Raw genomic sequence first — 21,737 nt, 5'->3', positions numbered from 1 at the left:
TAAATACATTTTACATAAGTCATACATAATTTTGTCCCACACCGCGTTAATCGGAGTTTTTGCTTAAAAATATTCCCAAAAACAAATGACTCACAGAATACTCCAATAGTCGGCAAAAACTTTAAAGAAGAGGGGTAAAAGAGAACGAAAGCATGCGAAAGAATTTGCTTTCGCGTTTCTGATACAACCGTGAACGACTTGAATTCAATCGATTCATTACGTTCGAATGGATCGGCACCGATACCTTACCTGGACACCGTCGATATTAGGAGCAGCGTCCAGTACACGCACAGCACACGGGGTTTCATCCTCTCCTTTTACGGGACGCCGGCGTTGTTATTCGCCGCATTAGGAGCGGCTTTTTTATTTCACACGTCGTCACTCTTAAATGCACGAGGCACAGTATTGCAATCGACGATGAACAACGTCGACGACGACGATCATCACTACCACCACCACCGCCGCCGCCACTACCGTCACCGCGAAAATCTGACGTGGTGTATTGTCGAAAACTTCCGGCGCCGAGCGGAATCGCGAGTCTCCCATCCGAAGAGACGAAGGTAGGGACGAGATGCTTGAAAAGAATTTTAATGGACCGGGAGCGCAACGCGAATTATCATGAGCGTGCGTGTAAATCTCCACGCGAGAAAAATGGAGAAAAACATCACGAACAGAATTACAGAATTGCATGCCCGCACGAGAGATCGTAACTAGTCGTGACTGATCGTGAATAGTCGGGAACAGCTGATCGCGACTGCGCCCTGTTAAAATTACGAAACGAATCGCCCAGCGTATCTCTAATTAGAGCCTCTAATCCATGGTATAATAAGAAAGGTGAAACAACATCATGGATGCGCAGTAGTCCATTGTCTCGACCAATAAGAATCGGGTCCAAATGTTCAAAAGCAATATGGTTGCCCCTTGTTTGATTTGAAGTTAAAACGTAATAATATAAAAAATATGGACAGTTATAATTAACTTTAGCTACATATTCTTTAATCATAATTTAATTAAAATATAAATTTAAAAAAATTTAATTAAAGTATAAATCTAAATTTATCTTCCATCGATACATTTTATTCGTTTGCATTTCTCTACAAAACTGATAAATTGTGAAAATTTTTTTGAAGAAATTTCTTATATAAAACCTTTACAAATTTTTTAAAAGTTTTCAAATTTTTTTCTTTGGGCTTTTTCATCTTACAGATATTTTGATCTGTAAAAAAGACAAACCTATTTAAAAATGTATATAAATTTTTCACCTCTTTTTCACCTCACTATATTTATTTCTAAATTAATAAATTTTGCCGAGCGATTGAACGTAATTGGTTATTACTTATAGATCCAACCAATCATATGCCTATTTTCTTGGCACTTGGCAACATTAAAGTCCCTATATGTCAGAGTCTGGCCCAATTATGGTCTGGCCACTGAGGCCTAGTGAAGAATTAAATGGCGTCTATCACATGACTTGTGCATCATACACGTCCTAGACGTAAACACGGTTGGAAAGATTAATATATAAAATGATACCACACATTCTATTATCGAATTAATAGAATATTTGATAGTCAAAGGAGATTATACATATGTTTTAACAAGTCGCTTCACCCAAGATTGTGTCGAAAATTTATTTTCGGAAATTAGAGCAAAACATCAAATACCAAATGCATTACTGATTACAATTTAAGCAGGACTTAAAAGAACTTCGTATATCTCATTATATTAGACCAAGTAAAAATTCTAATTATGATCAAGACGACAGAGAATTTATTTGTAATTTTTTAAGTAAATCCAAGAAAATTAATTATGAATCATTTCCAGATATTCCAGAACCTAAAACAGATATTCATCTTTCTAATATTCAATTAAACATTTTATACAATATAATTGCTGGTTATATTATTCATATAATATTGTTAAAGGTAATGCTGTAATATGCAATTCATGTTTAGATTCTGTTGGATGTAAAAATTATACAGGTATAAGATATTCAAGATTGGTGCATTTAAAATCTTTTTTAAAAAAGAAACTTTATTCTTTATTAACGAATAAGTTTTTGAATGTATTTTAAAAATGGAAATAATTATTCGCAAATATCTTTCATATTTAAATAAATAGTAAATGCAACTTTAATCATTTCTTTTTTGAAAAAATGCAAACTATTATATGTGAAACAATAAAAAGCTGTTATTTACAAAATCATCAATTATTTACAAAAATAAAGAAGCGTTTTATAGGATATTGTTTAAGAATCGCATATCAAAAAGGTCGTTTAAAAAATACAGTACACAACAGTAAAACAATGGCCATGTATTCTGTGATCAAATAATTTGTCTGCAATACCGATTTTATAAACTTTTTTTTATTTTAACATATTGTCTTTTTTCTTATATGTTTTTATATTATAGAAAATTAATGCTATAAAAGAATAAATAAAAAGTTGTTTCGTGATTTATTGTATTTCTCTTATTTGAATTAACCTGGAATTTTGTAGTAATTCTCGTTGGTTCCGCCATGTTATTCTTGAGCTTGATTCAGCCAATGGGCTCGAACACGTTGAAAGGCCAGATTCTGATATAGGGACTCTAGGCAACATTAGCAGTTGGCACTCTTGTTTGATTTTAGCAATGCCCGAACAATTGTGCACAGCGGTGTGCTATATGTAAACACAGCTTGAATGAGGTTTGAATAAACGCGGAGGATTTAATTGCACAAATTTATTTTTCAATTTAATAACTTGCGTGTAAAAATATGTATTTTAATCAAGAAGAATAAACACAGTGTTGTACAGCGAACATAAAAATCTGTAGAAAAAAAAATTTATGGATCTTTGTCCCAATAAGAACAAATGCAAAGAACTCTTTGATCTAATGCCAGATTGAATATATATCAATTGTTTGTTTACAATTTGTGTGCAATAATGGAAGTGAACGACGATTCACCCCAAGATAATAACACGTAAGTGTAAGCTTCTGTTATTACTATACTTACTATGAGGAAAACTGTAATAGAATAAATGCAATAAATGCATAATTGAGACTTAAAGCATAATATAAGTTTTTAAGTAATAATAAAATAATTTTGTTTGATTTAGTATTCTTATCAAAACTTTATTTATTGTAACAGTAAAATATTTTAAATATATGTATTAAACTAACTTTGAAGGTTAAAGGTCAATTTTAAAAGTTAATGAATTATTTTTTTAAGTTTTTATTGCAAGAGGTTGAAATAGATGTATTTTGGCTACAAATATTTCCTGTTGTAGGATAACTGTATCAGATTCAGTATGGAAGTTCATCAACAATCCAATAATAGCAATATTTTCCGATTTGGAAAATCCACCTACAGAACAGATGCTCTGTTCTCTTCTTGAATCTTTATTAAAAAGATCTTCTACTTTAACTACTGTATTAGTTCCACCATTTAGTAATGGTACAGCAGATATTACTATACAGCAACAATTTGCAGGTAGCATATTTATTTATATAATAATTCTTTGATAACAAAAACTCTCATACAATTAAAAATTAACTTGGAAAGAAAAAGGGCACTAGTGCCCTTTTTAGCATATTTTTTAGCATATTTATATTATAAAAATAGTACCATATACTGCTAAAAACTATATTTGATAATACATAAATGTATATATGTGTTAGCATTTACAACTTGGTTATTTGGCACAATGTTTTATTTGATCTGCAAACAATCGAGTGATGTAGTGCTTTCCAATAGTATTGAAGTACAAGCTTGTATGCTCAGAATATTATCAAGGCATCATATGACAATGTTTCAGACCATTACTTCAGAGTATCTAAGTATACTAGATGGTACGTAATAATGAATCAATAGTAAATATGAAATAAAAATTTTATATATATAGTAAAAAATAACAAAACATTTTCTCTACACAGAGATATTAGAATTTTATAAAAGTGCTGCAGAAGAAATGACTCTTTCAAAGTTTTATACTAGAAAGGATATTATAAAGAATTTGGACTTGACACCATTTCCTGCAAAGATAAAATCTTCAGATGTACCATCAATTCAAGCATCTTTATTAAAGGTTTGTTTTTCTAACTTATAGAGTTTTTTTACTAAATTTTCTAACACTCATTTAGCTTGATAATAAAGATATTTGTATTGACAGATAATTGCGAAAGCTGGTGTTTCAGTTTGGGATGAAGTAAAGTTATGGAATAGAATTATGACAATCATGATCAATTCTTCTCCAAGTCTGAAGATCGAAGCATTACAATTGCTTACAGAAATAATAGAAAATCATATTGTTCATGATAATGTAAGTGAATGCAATTTTAATTCTGTTTTAATAAAGTTTGTATTATATGTTAAGATATTGTATTTGGATTTTTTAGGAACGTAAAACCGTAATTGTGTATACCTTAGAAATAGTGAAAAGTCTTCCAACTTGGATTAATTCAGATCTGTTATCAATACATATGATGTCTCAATTTGCAGAAACATTAATACGTTTAATACAATCATCACATGTTTCTCTTAATACAACAGACTTATGTTTTCAAGTTATTGATTTTATAGCTTTAGAATTTGTTAGTAAGTATTACGTTCTATCTTATTTCAATTTATTCAAATTTGTCTTAAACACATTATATAAATTGCTATATTTTTTCCAGCATACAATGTAAAAATTGAAGCGATAAAGAAATTAGAAGAAGCAGCATGTTATATGATTAAACAATATTTAATTGTAGAACCACGGTCCTGTACTATTTCAGAGGCTAAAAAATTTTTGACTCAGTTCATACATTGTCCAGTCTGTAATCCTTACAGTTGTATATGTTTTATAAATCTACACTTTGTTTTTTTTTAATTAAAAAATTATACATTATATTTCTATTTCTAATAATTTGTTTTTATTTTAGACTGTTATTGAGATTTTTATGCAATTTGTTATTATCGATATTCAACGAGTCATTGAACCAGATAAAATTATTCTTGCAACAGAGATCAGCGAGCCATGGAAATTACTAAAAAAAGAATTGGTGAATCTTATAGAAGCTGAAAAATTTATAGAAGTGTTACATATTGTTAAAGTTTCATCTTTATTACAATTGTGGTTAGAGAAACAAAAAATTGAAGTAAAACTGTATGAGAACGACTTAAATGTCATATTAAAAATTCTCATGCAAAACTTAAATTCTGATAGATGTCAAAATGAGCAGATCGTTTTTCACATTTTAATGAATTTAATGGCTCACAATGAATCTAATAAAGTTGTATTGCAATCGATATTAGCATTGCCATTTACTCAAGATTTTAAAGGATCTATGGACATTAGTCAAAAAATGGTGCAACGAGCAAAATCTCTTGATATAAAAACAATGTCAGAGTGTCTTGAAACCTTATGTATACATGGCAATGGAAAGGAAAGATTGAAATTATTACGTATATGTATATTAAATAATGAGACGCAAATAGCTGTTACAGCAGTGTCGTAAGTGTTCTTTATGTTGTCATACGTTTTTAACTTTTTTTTTATACATGTATATATATATATATATACCTTTTAATTGTAAAATTATGTCCGAATATAGACACAGTGTATTATTGTTGAATGATGCAAACATAAAATTGGAAGATGTTTCTCAATATGTTTTAAATACTGCCCTATATTCAACAAAAATAGAAATACATGAAGCTCTTGCAAACGTCTTGGGTCAAATAGCTTGTGTCTTGTCAGGAAAGGGAAGAATTATTTTATTAAGGTATTTTGTTTGTATATAGTTTATATTTATGAAATGAAACAACTAATAACACTCTTGTTTATAGCAAATCCTTAAATAACAGAAAATGGAGGATAGACTGTGAATATTGTACAGAGAATATAAAAAAAGATGTCGAATCCAACATGCATTATCTGCCAAGGGTTTATGACCATATTTTTAATGTATATTTTAAATTACTTTCCTCTACTGACGTTTCTATACGTTTACATGTTTCTAAAAGTATTCTTTCTTTCTCAAATCACATAAAATCATTTAATTCAAATGAGACAACGAAAAAATGGCTTCCTTATATACACGATGAGAATGATGAGATTCGATCAAATATTGCATCAATAATAGGACAATTATTGAATAATAAAATCGCTATGTTGGAAAATGACAATGAACGTTTACCAGATACTATACCAGCTGATTTGGACGAGTATATTGATCTAGTAATTGATGTTGTAGCCAATACGCTTATGACTGCATTGAACACTTCCAATCATTCCTTGCATGATACATTACTTGTCACTGCAAAAAATTTCGTATGGTATGGAGAATATTTAATAGTGCAAATATTCATTTTATTTATGTAAATATTATATTAGGTTACTTTTTCTATTAATTTTAACTATTGATGTAACAATTTCAGTGTTCCATTACATTTAACAGAAAGAAGAATTTTAGATGTATTTATAATCACAATAACACATCCAAATTCATCACACGCAGCTGTAGCATCTGCCACAGCTACATATCGGGATGTTGCTAATTTTTTAAATGTTTCTCCGAAGACTCTATACATTCGATATCGAAAGGATTTTTTGAAAGTAACTATCTTTTAAATTGTTGCTTACAAATTATGATGTCTCATAATTGCGTTATCAATTTATTTTGCAGCTTCTAATGAAACGTGCTGTGAACAATTACATAAACTTCTCATATAATATGGCAACTACGGTACATCGTGTTGCTAAATGTATAGGATATGAAGGATCACGTCAATTGTTGTCTAAAGATGGACATTATGCGGTCTCCTTTTTGATCGCTATTATTGTTGAAGTGCCACAAGCAAATGTGCTTTTATACGATATTGCTGAATTGATACGTATGGACATAAAACAAATGCTTCAAGAATATTTTCCAGTATGTATTTAATAATTTAACTAAATTGAAATAATGTAATTTAATTATTATAATATACTGTATGTCTGTTTCCTCTTTTTTAGTATATTTACAGTTATGTGTTCTTAGAAACGCCTCTTCGAATAACTACAGAATGTTTAAAACTTGTAACAAAAATAACAGAAACTAATCTTGGATTTCTTACAAAGCAGTCTTTTATGGTAAAAAAATTCTTGTTGTTAAATTCTCTGGATTTTATTATACAATATGAAAAATATAATGAAATATATACGCTAGATGTATTTGTGTGAGTATGTATATATGATTTTGCAGGGCATTTTTGAAGAACTTATGTTACATTTTTATGAATCACCTGAAAAAATAATAAATTTTTTAAAAATCATCTCGGAATATGACACTACTCAGAGAGGAAAGTTTGATACGCGAGAACAAGTTGTAAGTGCTTTAATAATTACATTATGATTATTAAATACATGTAGCGATATTAAATGCATAATTTTATATATATATATACACATATATACACATATATATACATTTATATATATACACACAGGTGTCTTATTTGAATTTACGATTACATGGCATATTGGTGAATTTTGATATAAAGCTTGGTCCTAAATCAGATGAATATACGCAACAATCTGCACTTGCTTCACTAGTTGTTTTAATTCGTTACATGGGTGCTACTAGTTTAACTCCGCTTAGATACAAAATCTTAGCCACGTTACGAACTTCGCTTGGATTTAAAAGACCAGGCTTCTCACTCTTAGTCTGTGATGCATGGGATGCGTTTATTCACAAGTATGTTAAACTAATATATCTTATGCGGAATGCTAATTAATGTTTTGAAGTGTAATTCTTAAAATTTATTTCCAGTATAGCTATTGAAGACTTAGGACCATTGTTTCCAACAATATGTGTATCATTAATACCATTACAAAAAATATTTCCTGAAAAAGTCAATAATATGTTAGAGTTTCTGATTGTTCAAAATAGTGAGGGACACAACAATCACATTTCAGAATTATTTTTTATAGATGACATGAACGTTCCAATTCTTATATCTGATATAGTCAAAGCACATATTTTACAAGCAAGGTAATTCATTTAATTAACATATATTTATCTTGCATTCAACTTGCTTTCTTGTGTACTTTATAAAATTCTTCAATCTTAGACCTGATGGATTTAATGATAATTTAAAGTTATGGTTGAAACGGATTATGCACGAAACTGATGAAGTGCGAATTAGAGCTTTGAAACATTTGCAAACATTTTTAGCGGAGCATCGTAGTGAACTTAATAAAATGATATTAAGTGAAACCGATGTTCATCCATTGATCGTTGAAGTATGTTTATAATTATTACATATTATTCATATGTATTGTGCATGCATACTATATTATTATCTATATATTATGTAATACAATTCATGTTATATTTTAAAGCTATTAGATACTCTGCTAATTGGCTGTCAAGATAAAGACGAATCTATCCGTTTATGTTATGGAGAATGTCTGGGAGAATTAGGAGCTATCGAACCGAGTCTTCTTCCGCGGAGAATTATTTCTAGAGGTACTAAATTTTACATTTTTATTGTAATAAATGTAATAATTCTTATCTTTTGTAAACTTTCTAAATCCATTTAAAATTCTTGTTATATTATAGAGGATAGTAAATTTATATCAGATATAAATGAAGAATTTGCGTGTGCACTGCTTTCCGAACATGTGCGAGCTTTTCAAATGCAAAAGAATAGCCAAAGTATGGATTGTTTTTCACTTGCTATACAGGTATATAATATCCATATACACGTTATGTATATGCATTTACAATGAACAAAAATCAAGTTTGTTTATCAATGTAATTACTTTTTAGGAAATATTAAGAGCATATGATATTTCCCCGCAAGGTCGAAATAGTATTTTGTGGAATAATTTACCGTGCACAACGCAACAGATTATTATCCCGTTTTTAACATCGCATTACAAGATAGTGACTGTTAGAGACGACGATGAATTTTCACATCCTATTTATGGGTAATCTTGATATGAAATTTCAAACCGCTATTATCTTACTCTGATCGATAACTGATACAAAAATTTACAGTTCGGAAGCAGGTTCTTCAGTTGAAAACTGGGCTTATAATTGGCTTTGCAGCATGTCTAATACTGTACGTGACACTACACTCAATAATGTATTACAGGCATGCAAATTGGCGTTCAAACGTGATATAAAAACATTAATGTTTTGTCTACCATACATTGTGTGTAAGTTGGAACATTGATGTCTATTTAAATAATAATTATTTTAATATATATACATATATGCTGCTTTCAGCATATATAATCGCAAATAATGGAGAAGAAGAACATGTTAAAATTAAGGAAGAGATGTTAGCTGTCATCAATGTTAGACAGAAGTCTGTATTAGATTCTGAACTTCTGCGTCACCGACCACTTCGATATGGACAGAGTGTAAAAGCTGATGACAATAGAATTTCAGAGGAAACTAGACGTACACGCTGCTCGCGAGTTAGCATAAATGTTTAAATAATTTTATTTAACATTAAGTTTTGATATTGTCTTTAATTGTTTTCGTATGATTGATACAGGTAATCTTTTATATATTGGATCATTTACAAAGATGGCTCAGAGAACGAAGATTATTTCATGACGATAGATATGAAGCTATAAAAAGTTTGTAATAAAAAATGTATTCTGTCATATACTGTGTTAATTTATATATATATTATATATATAAATATATATTATATATATATAAATTATATATATATATATATATAGATCAGATGTATGATGTTTTGTTGATATTTCTAGAATTCTGCTCTAGATTAGATAGTTTGGTAGTGGCAGAGGGATGTTACCAATCACGGGAATACCACCGTGCACTAATGTATCTAGAGCAACACATGGCATCTAGTAATAAAGGTTTATCTGAATTAACAGAAGGTGGTTTACTTGCTGTATGTAATACTACATATTTTAATATCATATACACTTCTATGTTCCATAATGTAGAATTATTTATTGCAGAAAATTTATGCGCAACTCGATGAACCTGATGGAGTTTCTGGTATTCTTGCAACCCAAAATCAGTCTCCTACATTGCAACAACTGGTTTTAGCTCATGAAGTAAATGGACAGCTTCAGGTACTATTAGATAAATTAAGAAATTCTACAATATCAAATCTTATTTGTACCATGACAGTTTCAAACTAAATACCGATGAGAATAAGCCATTTACAGTCTAGCTGTGGATCTTGGATGCTTCTAATATAATTTTTGTGTGAATTTATATCCTACGTATGGAGATCCCTAAATGCGCGCTGAAATTTTTTCAGACTTACAATGCAAACTAATAAACTGCCACACTATCACGAGTTAAATTGACTAACAATCTAACAATTTTGATGCTCATTGCATTTTGGATCTTAATAATATGTTAAATGACATTAAAATCTATGATTTACATATTAAAAATCTATAAATAATTTAATTACATTGCGAAAAATATTACCTCACTCGGGAGTCGAACCCGGATCGCTTTACGCGTAAGCGTCCTAGCCAATTAGACTACCCAGGCCTTCGTAGTTAAGACGGTAGACTAAATGGTAAATAAATTCACACAAAAATTATATTAGAAGCATCCAAGATCCAGCTTGACCGTAAATGGATTATTCTTATCGGTATTTAGTAAGAAATTCTACTTTGAAACTATAATTTTGCTTTACTAAATTAAAACACTTTAGATATTAATGAATTTTATTAGGACGCAGCTACATGTTATGAGAGACTCATGCAGACTAAAGACTCAAAACATACTTACTTACAAGGTATGATTCAATGTTACCTTGGTCTAGATCAACCATTCACTGCGAAACACATTACCGAGGGTCTATTAAGTAATAGGTAATACTTATGACAGTACAAATGAACATAAATAGTTCAACTATTTACAACCTAAAACATTTTTTTCATATGACAGACCAGAATTAGAGTCTCTCATAACTGAACGTGAACTTTTTTGGAGACTTGCTCACTTCTCCCGATTTGAAGAGTCCTCACAAAAAAATATAAAACACGTACTATTAGACGATCTCGTAAAGGGAACAAAGCCTGATTTGCTCTCATTAAAGAAGAATTTAGTATCATTATTAGAAGATGCTTCTCGACCGGGAGCTTATCAACAGAGTTACTCGTACATTATGAAGTAAGTATTAATAATTTATATTCTCTTTAAATTACTAAAATGTATCAATTAAATCATTTTCAGGTTACATATATTAAATGAATTTGATAAAGCAACTTCAATGATGTTGAACAAGACAGAAGATCTGCCAGCAATGTTAGAAGAATGGGAGAAACGTGGACAATTATTGAGAGTATCTCGTGGTGTAGAATTTGTTTTGAGTATGCGCAGAGCTACTTTAGATCTAGCTGTACAGTTACAACGAAAGACTCAAAACACAGAAAATTTAATGTTTAAGCAAGAAATAGGTAAAATCTGGCTAAAGAGTGCCAAAATTGCTAGAAAGTACGTATGACATATTTTTTTCTTTTGTATTTAGTAATTTCTATGTTAAAAACGAATTGTTTCATTCAGGACTGGCTTGCACCAACAAGCGTATATGCACATTTTATCAGCCAATGATTGGTGCCCACCACAGCCTTTGTACATCGAACAAGCTCAATTATATTGGCAAAAGGGTTGTCAAGAAGATGCTTTTACTACTTTAAATCGTTGTTTCTCAAATTGTTTTCAACCAGCACAATATTACAAACAATTACCTTCAGGAAACTGTAATGAAGAAAGAAGGCACTGTGCAAAGGTCTATAACAGTACTAAATGAAACTTATTGACTATCGGAAAGTAACTATACTTATTTCATATCTTCTTTTAGGCAAAGCTTCTTTTTGCCAAATACAACGATGAAACTCTTAATGTCGATACAGATGGTTGTATTCTTAACTATAAAGAAGCAATCGAAGTATGGAGATGCTGGGAAAAAAGTTGGGTATCGTGTGCTCAATATTATGATACTATTGTTGAAAGAATGTCTGAAGATGACAAAGATAGAAATAGACGGTAAGTTTGCGCTTTGATGCAGTTAATTTAATTTTATCGTGATATGATTGAAATTGTAATAACATTTATCATTAATATTTTAGAGATCTGCAAATACATATGATGAATTTTTATGGCAAATCACTTCAATATGGCTGCAAGTATATTCATCATTCAATGCCTAAGATGTTGACCATTTGGTTGGATAACGCTTCTCGTGCTACAATTACTTCTGATCCACCAGATATTATTAAACTTCGTCAAGATCGTCTGTTAAAGATGACTCAAATCATGGGTATCTATTTAAATTAAGTAAAAGACTTATAACTAAATAGTTTATTTAAATCATTAAATAAAAAATATGGATTGATTTTCATATTTCAGAAGTCTACCATCATAGATTACCGACGTTCATGTGGCTGACAGCGTTTAGCCAACTTGTATCAAGGATTTGTCATCCATCTCCGCTAGTACAAAGTACTCTTTGCGCGATTTTAGTGAAATTAATTTCAGCATATCCACAACATTGCTTATGGATGATGGCATCAGTTTTTAATGTATATGTTATTAATTGATATGAATACAGTATTTTTATGGTAAAGTATAAAAAATGTTTTATTTATTTTGCAGTCTTCATACCCAGCGCGACAAAAACGATGTCAAGAAATATTAAATCATGCACAATTGAAAACACCAGACATGGTTAAGCTTATTAGAGATTTCCACAGACTTTGGGAAAGCCTGATCGAATTATCCAATAAATTCATACCAGATGTAAGTTATTCAACCGTAATATCAACAAAATTATAGAGGAAAAATATATTAGTAATGTGTCAAAAATTGAAAAATGATATATACGTTTGTATGTATGTGTATATCATAAATGACAAAAATAATAAAATTCTTCTGATTTTATACAGGGACTATTAAATACTACTGTGACAAATTTGTCAAAAAATTTACTAAAGTTACTTTCAAAGAAAGGCTTCAGTTTAATCATGATGCCAACAACGAAATTCAGACAACTACATCTTCCATCCAAGAACGCTTCAATTGAAAATCACAATCCATTCTTATCGTACATATTTTATTTCTTATTCAAACAATATTCTCTTTTCTTGTAACATTGCGATATATTTTGTTATGCTTGTAATATAGGAGATGGATACATATAACAAAGATAGAAGAAGGCGTGGTAATAATGCCTTCACTTCAACGTCCGCGACGAATCGCGTTGAAAGGATCAGATGGTAAAGAATATCTTTTTATGTGTAAGCCGAAAGATGATTTACGTAAAGACTTCAGATTGATGGAATTTAACGATATCGTGAATAAGTATCTTCAAAATGATCCAGAATCACGACAAAGAAGGCTTTATATACGCACATATGTAAGATTTTTTAGCGATACAGTTTGATTTCAATAAATTGTTAACTATCCTTAATTTGCAGAGCGTGGTGCCATTAAACGAAGAATGTGGTTTAATAGAATGGATACCAAATCTGGTTGGTCTTCGACCTACCATCATAAATCTCTATAGAGAGAGAGGCATTGCACCTACAAATAAGGAACTTAAAACGATGATATGTGGTAAGCCACAAATATATAATTATAGAAAACATTCAGACATGTAAAAGTATTACTTTATCTCATTTCTAAATCCTTTCATTAGATTTAAGAGATCCATTAGAAAAGAAGAGACAAATATTTCTGGAGAAATTATTACCACGACATCCTCCTATATTCGGGGATTGGTTTCGCATTATGTTTCCTGATTCATATGGATGGTATAGACTAATGAAATAATATCTTATATATATTTTTCGTAATTTTATATATGTATATAGATATCAATTATCTAATTTTTGAAAAAGGTATGAAGCTCGCACGGCGTATATTAGGACAACTGCTGTCATGTCCATGGTGGGATACATACTTGGGCTTGGTGATCGCCATGGAGAAAATATATTATTTGATTCTAAATGTGGAGATTGCGTACATGTTGATTTCAACTGTTTGTTTAACAGAGTAAATCTTATACTTAGAATGTCTTCTTTTGTTATATATTATTTTATTTTGTTAACTATTTATCCTAATTAATGTGATAATTCTTAGGGTGAATTTTTTGATTGGCCTGAACGAGTACCATTTCGCTTGACACATAATATGGTGGACGCTATGGGTCCTTTAAAAATTGAAGGACCATTTAGACGCGCCTCCCAAATTACTATGCGAGTACTTCGGCAAGAATCGAGTACATTGTTGAGCGTACTCACACCTTTCGTTTATGATCCACTCGTTAGTTGGAATAAGAATCAGCCCGGTGATGCAGCTGAAAAGACAAATGAAAAAGTATAACGCGAAATAATTCTTTTATGTTAAATCAGTTTAAATTATGCACGAAAGGTACAAGAATAATCCATTTATTTTTGTTTAGGCCGTAGAACATATAAAAAATATTGAGCAACGATTGAAAGGCTTAATACGATATCCTGGAAGAAAAGCAGAAAATATCGCATTACATCTTAGTGTCGAAGGACAAACTAATCATTTAATTTTAGAAGCAACAAATACAGATAATCTGTGCCAAATGTATTTTGGTTGGGGTGCATATTTGTAACAAATATTACCGAAACAAGGTTATAAGAAAAAATTTTGTATATATGGATATTAATAGACAATAATGTACGAACCATATTATTGTCGGAGTTTTTACACACAGTTATCAAATGTTGTATTTTTTTTTTATTTTTTTCAGTATTATATTTCTTAATTACACATTACGGTTTCATTCAATTATAATTTAATAGTAGTTTCATCAGAGCCAAAACTTCGGAGCAACATAAAGTATGAGGCAGCCGTGCTCAATACCTATAAATATTATAATTTTTTTATGATATGTATACAGAGTGTCTGTAACTTCTAGTATACGGAGTACAAGACGTAATACTTTATGCTAAAACAACTTATTTCTTTAACAAAATTACATTTGATAAGTAGTTTTTGCAGGAGAGCAAGTTGAAGTTAACGTATGAGCGCTCTACGTGGCGCTCAGGGCCGGCGCGCGCTCCTAACTCGCGTGTACCTTGCCCTCGATAACCCTATTATTCAAAAGTAATATTTGAAGATGCAAATATGGCTCTGTTATAATTAGTTTCTGACGTTTCAATAAACGTGTATTTTCTATAAAAAAAATTCCGATTTCATATTTACATACTTGATAAACGCAGCTGGTGCCTGGACTCCTTATTAATATAATTGCATTTTGGCCATAATCTACTGAATACAATCGATATAAATTTAAGGCTAATGAGCCATTTTTTTGGGATAGGCCTGCCACGCTTTTACTAGACACATTATGTGCGTGTGCGTGTGCGTGTGTGTGGGTGTGGATAGTCGCTTTTACTAGACACATTATGTGCGTGTGCGTGTGCGTGTGTGTGGGTGTGGATAGAGAAAGAGAGAGAGAGAGAGAGAGAGAGAGAGAAAGATTAACAAAATAAATATTGCTTTCGTTACTTACGTAATAAATGAATAAAAGAATTGTCTGTGATGTAGCACCATCTGAAAATGTTACTTTTGAATAAATAGCAGAGGGCAAGGAGCGCGCGCTGGCCCTGAGCGCACGTAGACAAGAGTGCTCATACGTTTACCTGCTCTCCTGCAAAAACTACTTGTTGGACGCAATTTTGTTAAAGAAAAAAATCGTTCGTTTTAGCATAAAGTATCACATCTTTTACTCCATATGCTGGAAGTTAGAGACATCCTGTATATCAATACAAGAAATCCTACATTTTTAATATATTTTAAAAGAGGTGATCTAATTTCTTACTGCATTAAAATTCTCCAGGTGCATTACGTAAAATTTTCCTGCAGTTATTTTACTAGGTTTTTGACTACGTAACATGAGCAAACATATCTCGGTTTTGAATAAAACTGGCAATTCATACCACGCAATTGTATATACAGTTTTATAGATCATGGAACTCTATAATATAATATTTAATATAAACACGTATGTGTGTGTATATGTCATTATATCTTTTTTAACAAGAGAAAGATGCTAATTTTAAATAATAAATATACTAATTTTATTTTACCTCATATATCAAAGCATCACCAGGTATACAAAAGAGCAGCAATTGAAAAAGTGCCATGATTAAATATGAGATGTATTTAATCGATTTAGAGATTGTACTTGCAGTTATGTTTGCAGTCGCAATTTGGAAACCTACTAGACATATTATGAGACTGCTAGCTAATGTTTGCAGAAATAACATTGGGCTAAAAATTGTTTCCATATAATCGCAAAACCTAGATACAAAATTTCAACACTTTCATAATCATATGTGTGTGTGCGAGCGTGCGTATAACAATATATCTAAACAATATCAAATCTTATTGAACCGTGAGAATTTAAACTAATAAGTATCGATGAAAACATGCCGTAACGGTCAAGCTGGATTTTAGATGCTTCTAATAAATAATTTTGTGTGAAATTATATACTACGTATGTAGATTCTTGAAAAATGTGCGCCAAAATTTTTTCAGACTTACAACGTAAACTCTAATAAACTATACCCAGAGAATGCGGTTCGCATGGAATGCTAAGAGATCCAGGTTTGACTCCCGGTCAAAATAATATTTTTCGTAATATAAATTATTTGTAGATGTTTAATATGTCATTCATAAATTTTAATGTCATTTAACATTATTAAGATCTAAGATGCTATGAGCATCAAAATTGTTAGGATTATTAGTCAATTTAACTCGTAATAATATTGCGGTAGTTTATTAGAGTTTGTAAGTCGGAAAAAATTTCGGCACGCATTTTTTAAGAATCTGCATACGCGTAGCATATAAATTGACACAAAATTATATATTAGAAGCATCTAAGATCCAGCTTGACTGTTACGGCATGTTCTCACAAACATCGATAATATATCTAAACAAGTATATCTAAAATTATTACCAGAGAATCGTGTAATGATGTTTAATAATGTCTATTATATGCAATTTAATTTTTTGCGTAATATTTTCTTCAAGATTTGTATGTTGTATCTAAATAAAAAGATTTAATATATTTATAAGAAAAAAGTAGTATCCAAAACATTAATTTAACAATATATAATACGTTAAAATATGAATCTTTTGAGATAAATACTAACAAAGTCAATTTGCAAAGTATTAATATCTTTAATTTTTTTTTTAAGTACTTTGAAATGGCCACATGTGTGAAATAACGCTGTTGCAATTAAAGTATCAGTTCCCAAGATAATAAGGCCACATAAACTTGTCGCTAATATTTGCGAAAGATAAGTAATCTATGTAAATGAGAATATGTACGAATATTATAATCACACTAACAGTTTTGACAAGCTCCTGAAAATAAGGACCTTACCTCATACATCGGAAAATTATAATAATATTTTGGATACAAAGCTAAAAACGGAAAATGCTTTATAGTATTATTGTTAGTGTCTTTAATCACAGTAATAATTATTTCAATTATAGGTAGACTAAAGAAAAACATTAAAGAATTACAAATCAAAAATAAATATCCTTTAGTATATAAATATCCTTTCTTCACGTATCTGTAAATGAGTAATGAAGTATATATGTAAATCCGTAGATACACTTGTGCATTTCTAATAAAAAAAAAACACGTTTATTTACATTGCATATACATCTGTATGTTTCTCCGAAATACATGTCAATATGTCCCAATAATCAGTTAACATGTATTTGATAAAAAGATCCATTTTTTTTCTATTGCTTATCCAAACTAATGATTTTAATATAGCAAGTAAAATAGTGAGCAATACTGAACTACAAAAATTAAAGAAATAAAGTTATTCGAGTTTTTCTTAAAACGTAATAAAATTATATTGTAACCGTCCACTTTGTGTCAATTATGGTGGGAATTTGTGATTATATACCTTGTTTCCAACACAGTAGACAGATCTTGCCAATTTTGATAAATTTGTAGTCCTTGCGGTATAACAATGGCAATCATACACGCACAACAAATGATATATCTCATGATACTTGTTGGATAAAGGCCAACAAATTTTAAAACCTTTATGTTAATAAATATGTAATTATTGATATCCATATTAGTTTCATCAAAAGGATATACAATTAAAAATGATATTTGGAAGAGATGAACAAACACAAACTTTATATGTGTTAGATCTATGCTGATATAGAGACAGATCTACGAACAGATGGTATAAATTTTGAATACTTCAAAATATGTTACGAGTTTTGAATAGTTAGCATTCTATGTTTTAATGTTTATTTGGCACACGAGACATTACCGTGTCTCTTGATTAAGTTTTCTTAACAATTTATTTTACGCAAACAATGAGACGTTACTAACGCGAATCCCGATTAGTCAACTCTATTGTATCAAAAAGTCTATATAGAGACAAATATGCTTTATATATGTCCTCCGTTTATTAATATTTCATATTCAATTAAGTTAATTTGTAAGATCCCACGTCTTTTATTATTGAAGACACAAAGGCAAAGTGTTTAAGACCTTCCCTTCAATTTAGTTCTTCACTTAGCTAACGATGTGCTGTTTCCTTGGTTAAAACCACTAATAAGACATTTGAAGAGACGGATAGTTTCCTTTATACTTTCATACCTTATACTCATTTATTATTTCCATACAAAATACATGTATATGTCACAAAGGATAATTATAGCTTCCGGGTGAACGTATACTCCATCTCGCTCTCGTAGCGATATTTGCTGTAAGTATAGGGTAGGTACACTTACGATTCCAATATGATGCATATAACACTATTGGCAGTAAAACGACATCGAGGACATTGTGCAAATGTGAGGAAATATGTGAAATTGAAAAAAAAATTATTTCGATAACAATTTGCTATGGCATGTGAGTTTTTTTTTTATAAAAAATCTTATTACAATTTACAAAATTTTATCGTTTGTGCATGCAGCATATATCAGTAATAAATAAAGATCGATTTTCTCATATATGTCTGTTTATAATTTGGAACAATGTATAATTTACAAATAGAATACGCTTATCCATGTATATCAGTAATATTTAATTCTATACTGTCAAGAGTATATCTGTCATCGGATCATGATACAACATTATAAAAAGATGTTATTTAAAAGTGCTTTAATCTAACGTGCTTTATGCATAATAATTTGTATTAAATGATACAAATTAATATCATAGAATGTAAGGTTTCATCTTTCAAAACTTGTACTCGCTCTCCGTACGATATATGTTTATACAAACACTGACACTAATACCATGAAAACATACGAGGAGCAACCATGTTTTAAGGACATTTCCTTTCTACTTGACTTTTTCCACTTTCTTCATATTCCTGACTGGAGATCCACATTTGTTGAAAAGTACCAATCGACGCTAATATCGAACCGCCGATCCATGCTCCAAATCTTCTTTCTGCGCATCCGTTCGCGCTAATCAATTTAAGACGCATGCTAGAGGGTATTCTCATAGATAAATCTCTATTCAAACGTTCTGGGAAACCCTATAAATGCACAATAATTTGTCAATGTACGTAAGAAGAAAAACATTTGCTTAATTAATTTTCTATCTATTAAAATTCTACCTGAATAAACGAATTGCCACCAGTTACTACAACACTTCCGTACAGCGCTGGTCGTACATCAACGTCACACATCCCAACACTGGTTGTGACGATATGACCTACTCCTAACATAGTATTACCAACCATACCTCCACGCATTTGTACTATACTAGGATCAAATAATGCCTCTGGTATTCGAAATCTTTCACTTCCAAAATCCTTAAAATAATTATTTTTATTATCTTATTCTAAAGTTTGTGTTTGTATAAAATTGTAAACATTATATAAAATATATACCTGATGATAGCCAGTCGGGAATTCATACTGAACTGCAGGAATCGTAGAAACAATTTTCTCGTCATATGGTGTTTCTGATACCTGAAGAACTGTGGCTTGGAAATCTTGAATCACCTTCTTTACCATATAATTATGCCAAGACTTGGTAACTTCAGGTAAACCTTTCTTTTTAATCCATCGTGGTTTATCATGGTCTTTAACTACTTCTTTGCTACCCACCATATAAGGAGGTGACAAATCGATATCGTTATCCTATATTTAATTTTAAAAAAATACATAAGACTAACAGATTTGGAAGACACATTGAGAAACATAAATAATATTTGCATACTTGCAAAAACTGTCTGCACTGCATACTTATGTAATCTCCACCAAGGGGTGATTTACCGATGGCTTGTGTCAACACAAATCCATCTTGTACAGGTACTGCAGATGTATGTGTGGCACCACTATCGACAACGATACCGGTTGCTCTGCCATTAGCAAACGCAGCTAAAACTGCATTTTTCACAAGAAAATAAGCTGGTACATTATATTTTTCAAACATTAGCTCAGTTAACTTTTCTCTTTTGCTACGCACATTCCATGGTGATTCAGAAAATAATACAGGATGATATTCGGCATCAGATTGAATTATTTTTGAATATGCATAATCTAAAATCTAACAGACAAATGTATGATCCTTACATGTTGACACATTAGCGAAAAATCAAATACATATATCACAAGTCTTAAAAAGTCATATTAATACCATTAATTTACCTTCTCAAAATGATCCCAATCTTCAATCATACCGTCTTTCATATAACTTGCAATCTCCATATTCTTCCGTGGAACATGAAGAATTGTGGTATCAATGTAATATTTTGTTCCATTTTGCGTAATATTACTGTCAGGCTTTTTATCATCGATATCCATGGGTTCAACCTTAGTGACCGTGCCATTGGAGTCTTCACCTATTCCGACAACAGCCGGAATTTCTGCCTTTGGAGTATCTTCCTGAGCATAGCCCACTCTCAAGGAATGATGACCTAAGTCAAAGACCAACGCTCCTATTTCATCTCCACCATATAACATACCTCCAGACATCTTGGAAAATCGTTGAATTCCTTCAAGAATATTTGTAATATAAGAAACATATTATACGTAATACCTCAATTGTTGATATCTTTTCAAATTCTTGATGGCAGTAATAACAAGCAAATGTTACTTAGCAATGTATATGAATAAATCTAATTTCAATGATTTTTGAGATGCAGGACCTAGTCTGTATAATTACCGTATATTGACAATACATGCAACAATTACGTTTTAAGCATATTATCGTATTCGCAAACACTCACCTAATCTTTATAGTTTTCTTATCAAAAAGAACTCAATGAAACGGCAAGACTATTTGGCCCATGTGACAGCTATACATGAACATTTATTTTTGTGACCTTGCGGCTTATATATAATCATAACCTCAATGTGAAAGACGCTTCCAAAGTCGCTGTCCAGCATGAGCCATAGATGTGATATACTTAAATAGATTTGACATAACTGTTCGTGTGTCACTGCACACACAGCACGAATAAAAGAAAAAGAAATTACAATATAATTATTTCTTTCTTTATTTAACTTTTTTCACAGTATTGTTACACGCAAAGATTTTATGAATTTATTGATAAAATAATATTTGTAATTCGATCTTATATTTAAGAGATCTCAGAAATCCTAAAATCGTTTGTTTTACAGATTCAGGCTGTGTTCCAAAATGACTACCAGACTGAAAATCTATAGTTTATGTTACGAGCACTATAGGTTTTCAGTACTGGCAGTCAATTTTGGAACACAGTAAAGCCGTAATCAC

At 30.7% G+C, this 21,737-nt stretch overlaps 4 protein-coding genes and 1 long non-coding RNA gene across 5 annotated transcripts in view; 1 reads left to right on the top strand and 4 right to left on the bottom strand.

Moving 5' to 3' along the window:
- Nucleotides 1-308, bottom strand: part of LOC108780914 (SUN domain-containing ossification factor) — a 39,095-nt gene extending 38,787 nt beyond the window's left edge. The window contains exon 1 of the mRNA XM_018548753.1: nucleotides 250-308. Within this exon, the coding sequence (XP_018404255.1) occupies nucleotides 250-308 (59 nt within the window). The remainder of the gene's footprint in view (nucleotides 1-249) is intronic.
- A 2,615-nt stretch (nucleotides 309-2,923) lies between these two features.
- Nucleotides 2,924-14,687, top strand: LOC108780892 (serine/threonine-protein kinase ATR). Its single transcript, XM_018548724.1, has 38 exons — nucleotides 2,924-2,961; nucleotides 3,269-3,471; nucleotides 3,660-3,830; nucleotides 3,915-4,066; nucleotides 4,151-4,300; nucleotides 4,905-5,476; nucleotides 5,577-5,747; nucleotides 5,830-6,300; nucleotides 6,403-6,580; nucleotides 6,651-6,896; nucleotides 6,980-7,096; nucleotides 7,209-7,331; nucleotides 7,453-7,700; nucleotides 7,776-7,997; nucleotides 8,077-8,248; nucleotides 8,348-8,474; nucleotides 8,568-8,692; nucleotides 8,778-8,938; nucleotides 9,009-9,169; nucleotides 9,240-9,433; nucleotides 9,514-9,598; nucleotides 9,740-9,885; nucleotides 9,956-10,072; nucleotides 10,692-10,831; nucleotides 10,908-11,132; nucleotides 11,196-11,456; nucleotides 11,526-11,751; nucleotides 11,824-12,008; nucleotides 12,092-12,282; nucleotides 12,372-12,544; nucleotides 12,618-12,761; nucleotides 12,908-13,065; nucleotides 13,146-13,377; nucleotides 13,439-13,577; nucleotides 13,660-13,774; nucleotides 13,862-14,015; nucleotides 14,103-14,339; nucleotides 14,425-14,687. The coding sequence occupies exons 1-38, from the start codon at nucleotides 2,924-2,926 to the stop codon at nucleotides 14,605-14,607; spliced, it is 7,113 nt and encodes a 2,370-aa protein (XP_018404226.1). The 3' UTR covers nucleotides 14,608-14,687.
- On the bottom strand, nucleotides 14,290-15,016 carry LOC108780893 (uncharacterized). The gene is made up of 3 exons (XR_001940913.1): nucleotides 14,975-15,016; nucleotides 14,681-14,858; nucleotides 14,290-14,319 (listed from the first exon to the last, which is right to left on the bottom strand). It is a non-coding gene; the product is annotated as an uncharacterized LOC108780893 (long non-coding RNA).
- A 707-nt stretch (nucleotides 15,017-15,723) lies between these two features.
- Nucleotides 15,724-16,468, bottom strand: LOC108780839 (odorant receptor 13a). Its single transcript, XM_018548655.1, has 3 exons — nucleotides 16,088-16,468; nucleotides 15,820-15,975; nucleotides 15,724-15,753 (listed from the first exon to the last, which is right to left on the bottom strand). Exons 1-3 carry the CDS (start codon nucleotides 16,286-16,288, stop codon nucleotides 15,724-15,726), a joined length of 387 nt encoding a protein of 128 aa, XP_018404157.1. The 5' UTR covers nucleotides 16,289-16,468.
- Nucleotides 16,469-19,102: 2,634 nt separating this feature from the next.
- On the bottom strand, nucleotides 19,103-21,302 carry Bap55 (Brahma associated protein 55kD). Its single transcript, XM_018548771.1, has 6 exons — nucleotides 21,229-21,302; nucleotides 20,648-20,994; nucleotides 20,217-20,546; nucleotides 19,886-20,137; nucleotides 19,610-19,807; nucleotides 19,103-19,528 (listed from the first exon to the last, which is right to left on the bottom strand). The coding sequence occupies exons 2-6, from the start codon at nucleotides 20,972-20,974 to the stop codon at nucleotides 19,313-19,315; spliced, it is 1,323 nt and encodes a 440-aa protein (XP_018404273.1). The 5' UTR covers nucleotides 20,975-20,994; nucleotides 21,229-21,302; the 3' UTR covers nucleotides 19,103-19,312.
- Between the last annotated feature and the right edge of the window lie 435 nt (nucleotides 21,303-21,737).

The sequence above is a fragment of the Cyphomyrmex costatus genome, unplaced genomic scaffold, assembly GCF_001594065.2.
Source record: "Cyphomyrmex costatus isolate MS0001 unplaced genomic scaffold, Ccosl1.0 scaffold75, whole genome shotgun sequence".
Lineage (NCBI taxonomy): Eukaryota > Metazoa > Arthropoda > Insecta > Hymenoptera > Formicidae > Cyphomyrmex > Cyphomyrmex costatus.
The sequence above is the reverse complement of the archived record's forward strand: the minus strand, read 5'-3'. Positions and strand labels throughout refer to the sequence as shown.

What these genes read in the sequence shown, in the direction of transcription:
- LOC108780892 (XM_018548724.1), top strand. Translation starts at nt 2,924, where the DNA reads ATGGAAGTGAACGACGATTCACCCCAAGATAATAACAC. An exon ending in TTCATCCATTGATCGTTGAA is followed by an intron (nt 8,249 to 8,347) that starts GTATGTTTATAA and finishes TATATTTTAAAG; the next exon opens with CTATTAGATACTCTGCTAAT. An exon ending in TTTCCTGATTCATATGGATG is followed by an intron (nt 13,775 to 13,861) that starts GTATAGACTAAT and finishes TTTTTGAAAAAG; the next exon opens with GTATGAAGCTCGCACGGCGT.
- LOC108780839 (XM_018548655.1), bottom strand. Translation starts at nt 16,288, where the DNA reads ATGGAAACAATTTTTAGCCCAATGTTATTTCTGCAAACATTAGCTAGC. An exon ending in GTGATGCTTTGATATATGAG is followed by an intron (nt 15,976 to 16,087) that starts GTAAAATAAAAT and finishes ATTATATTATAG; the next exon opens with AGTTCCATGATCTATAAAAC. An exon ending in ACCTGGAGAATTTTAATGCA is followed by an intron (nt 15,754 to 15,819) that starts GTAAGAAATTAG and finishes ATTGATATACAG; the next exon opens with GATGTCTCTAACTTCCAGCA.
- Bap55 (XM_018548771.1), bottom strand. Translation starts at nt 20,974, where the DNA reads ATGTCTGGAGGTATGTTATATGGTGGAGATGAAATAGGAGCGTTGGTC. An exon ending in TCCCGACTGGCTATCATCAG is followed by an intron (nt 19,808 to 19,885) that starts GTATATATTTTA and finishes AATTATTTTAAG; the next exon opens with GATTTTGGAAGTGAAAGATT. An exon ending in GTGGCAATTCGTTTATTCAG is followed by an intron (nt 19,529 to 19,609) that starts GTAGAATTTTAA and finishes GTGCATTTATAG; the next exon opens with GGTTTCCCAGAACGTTTGAA.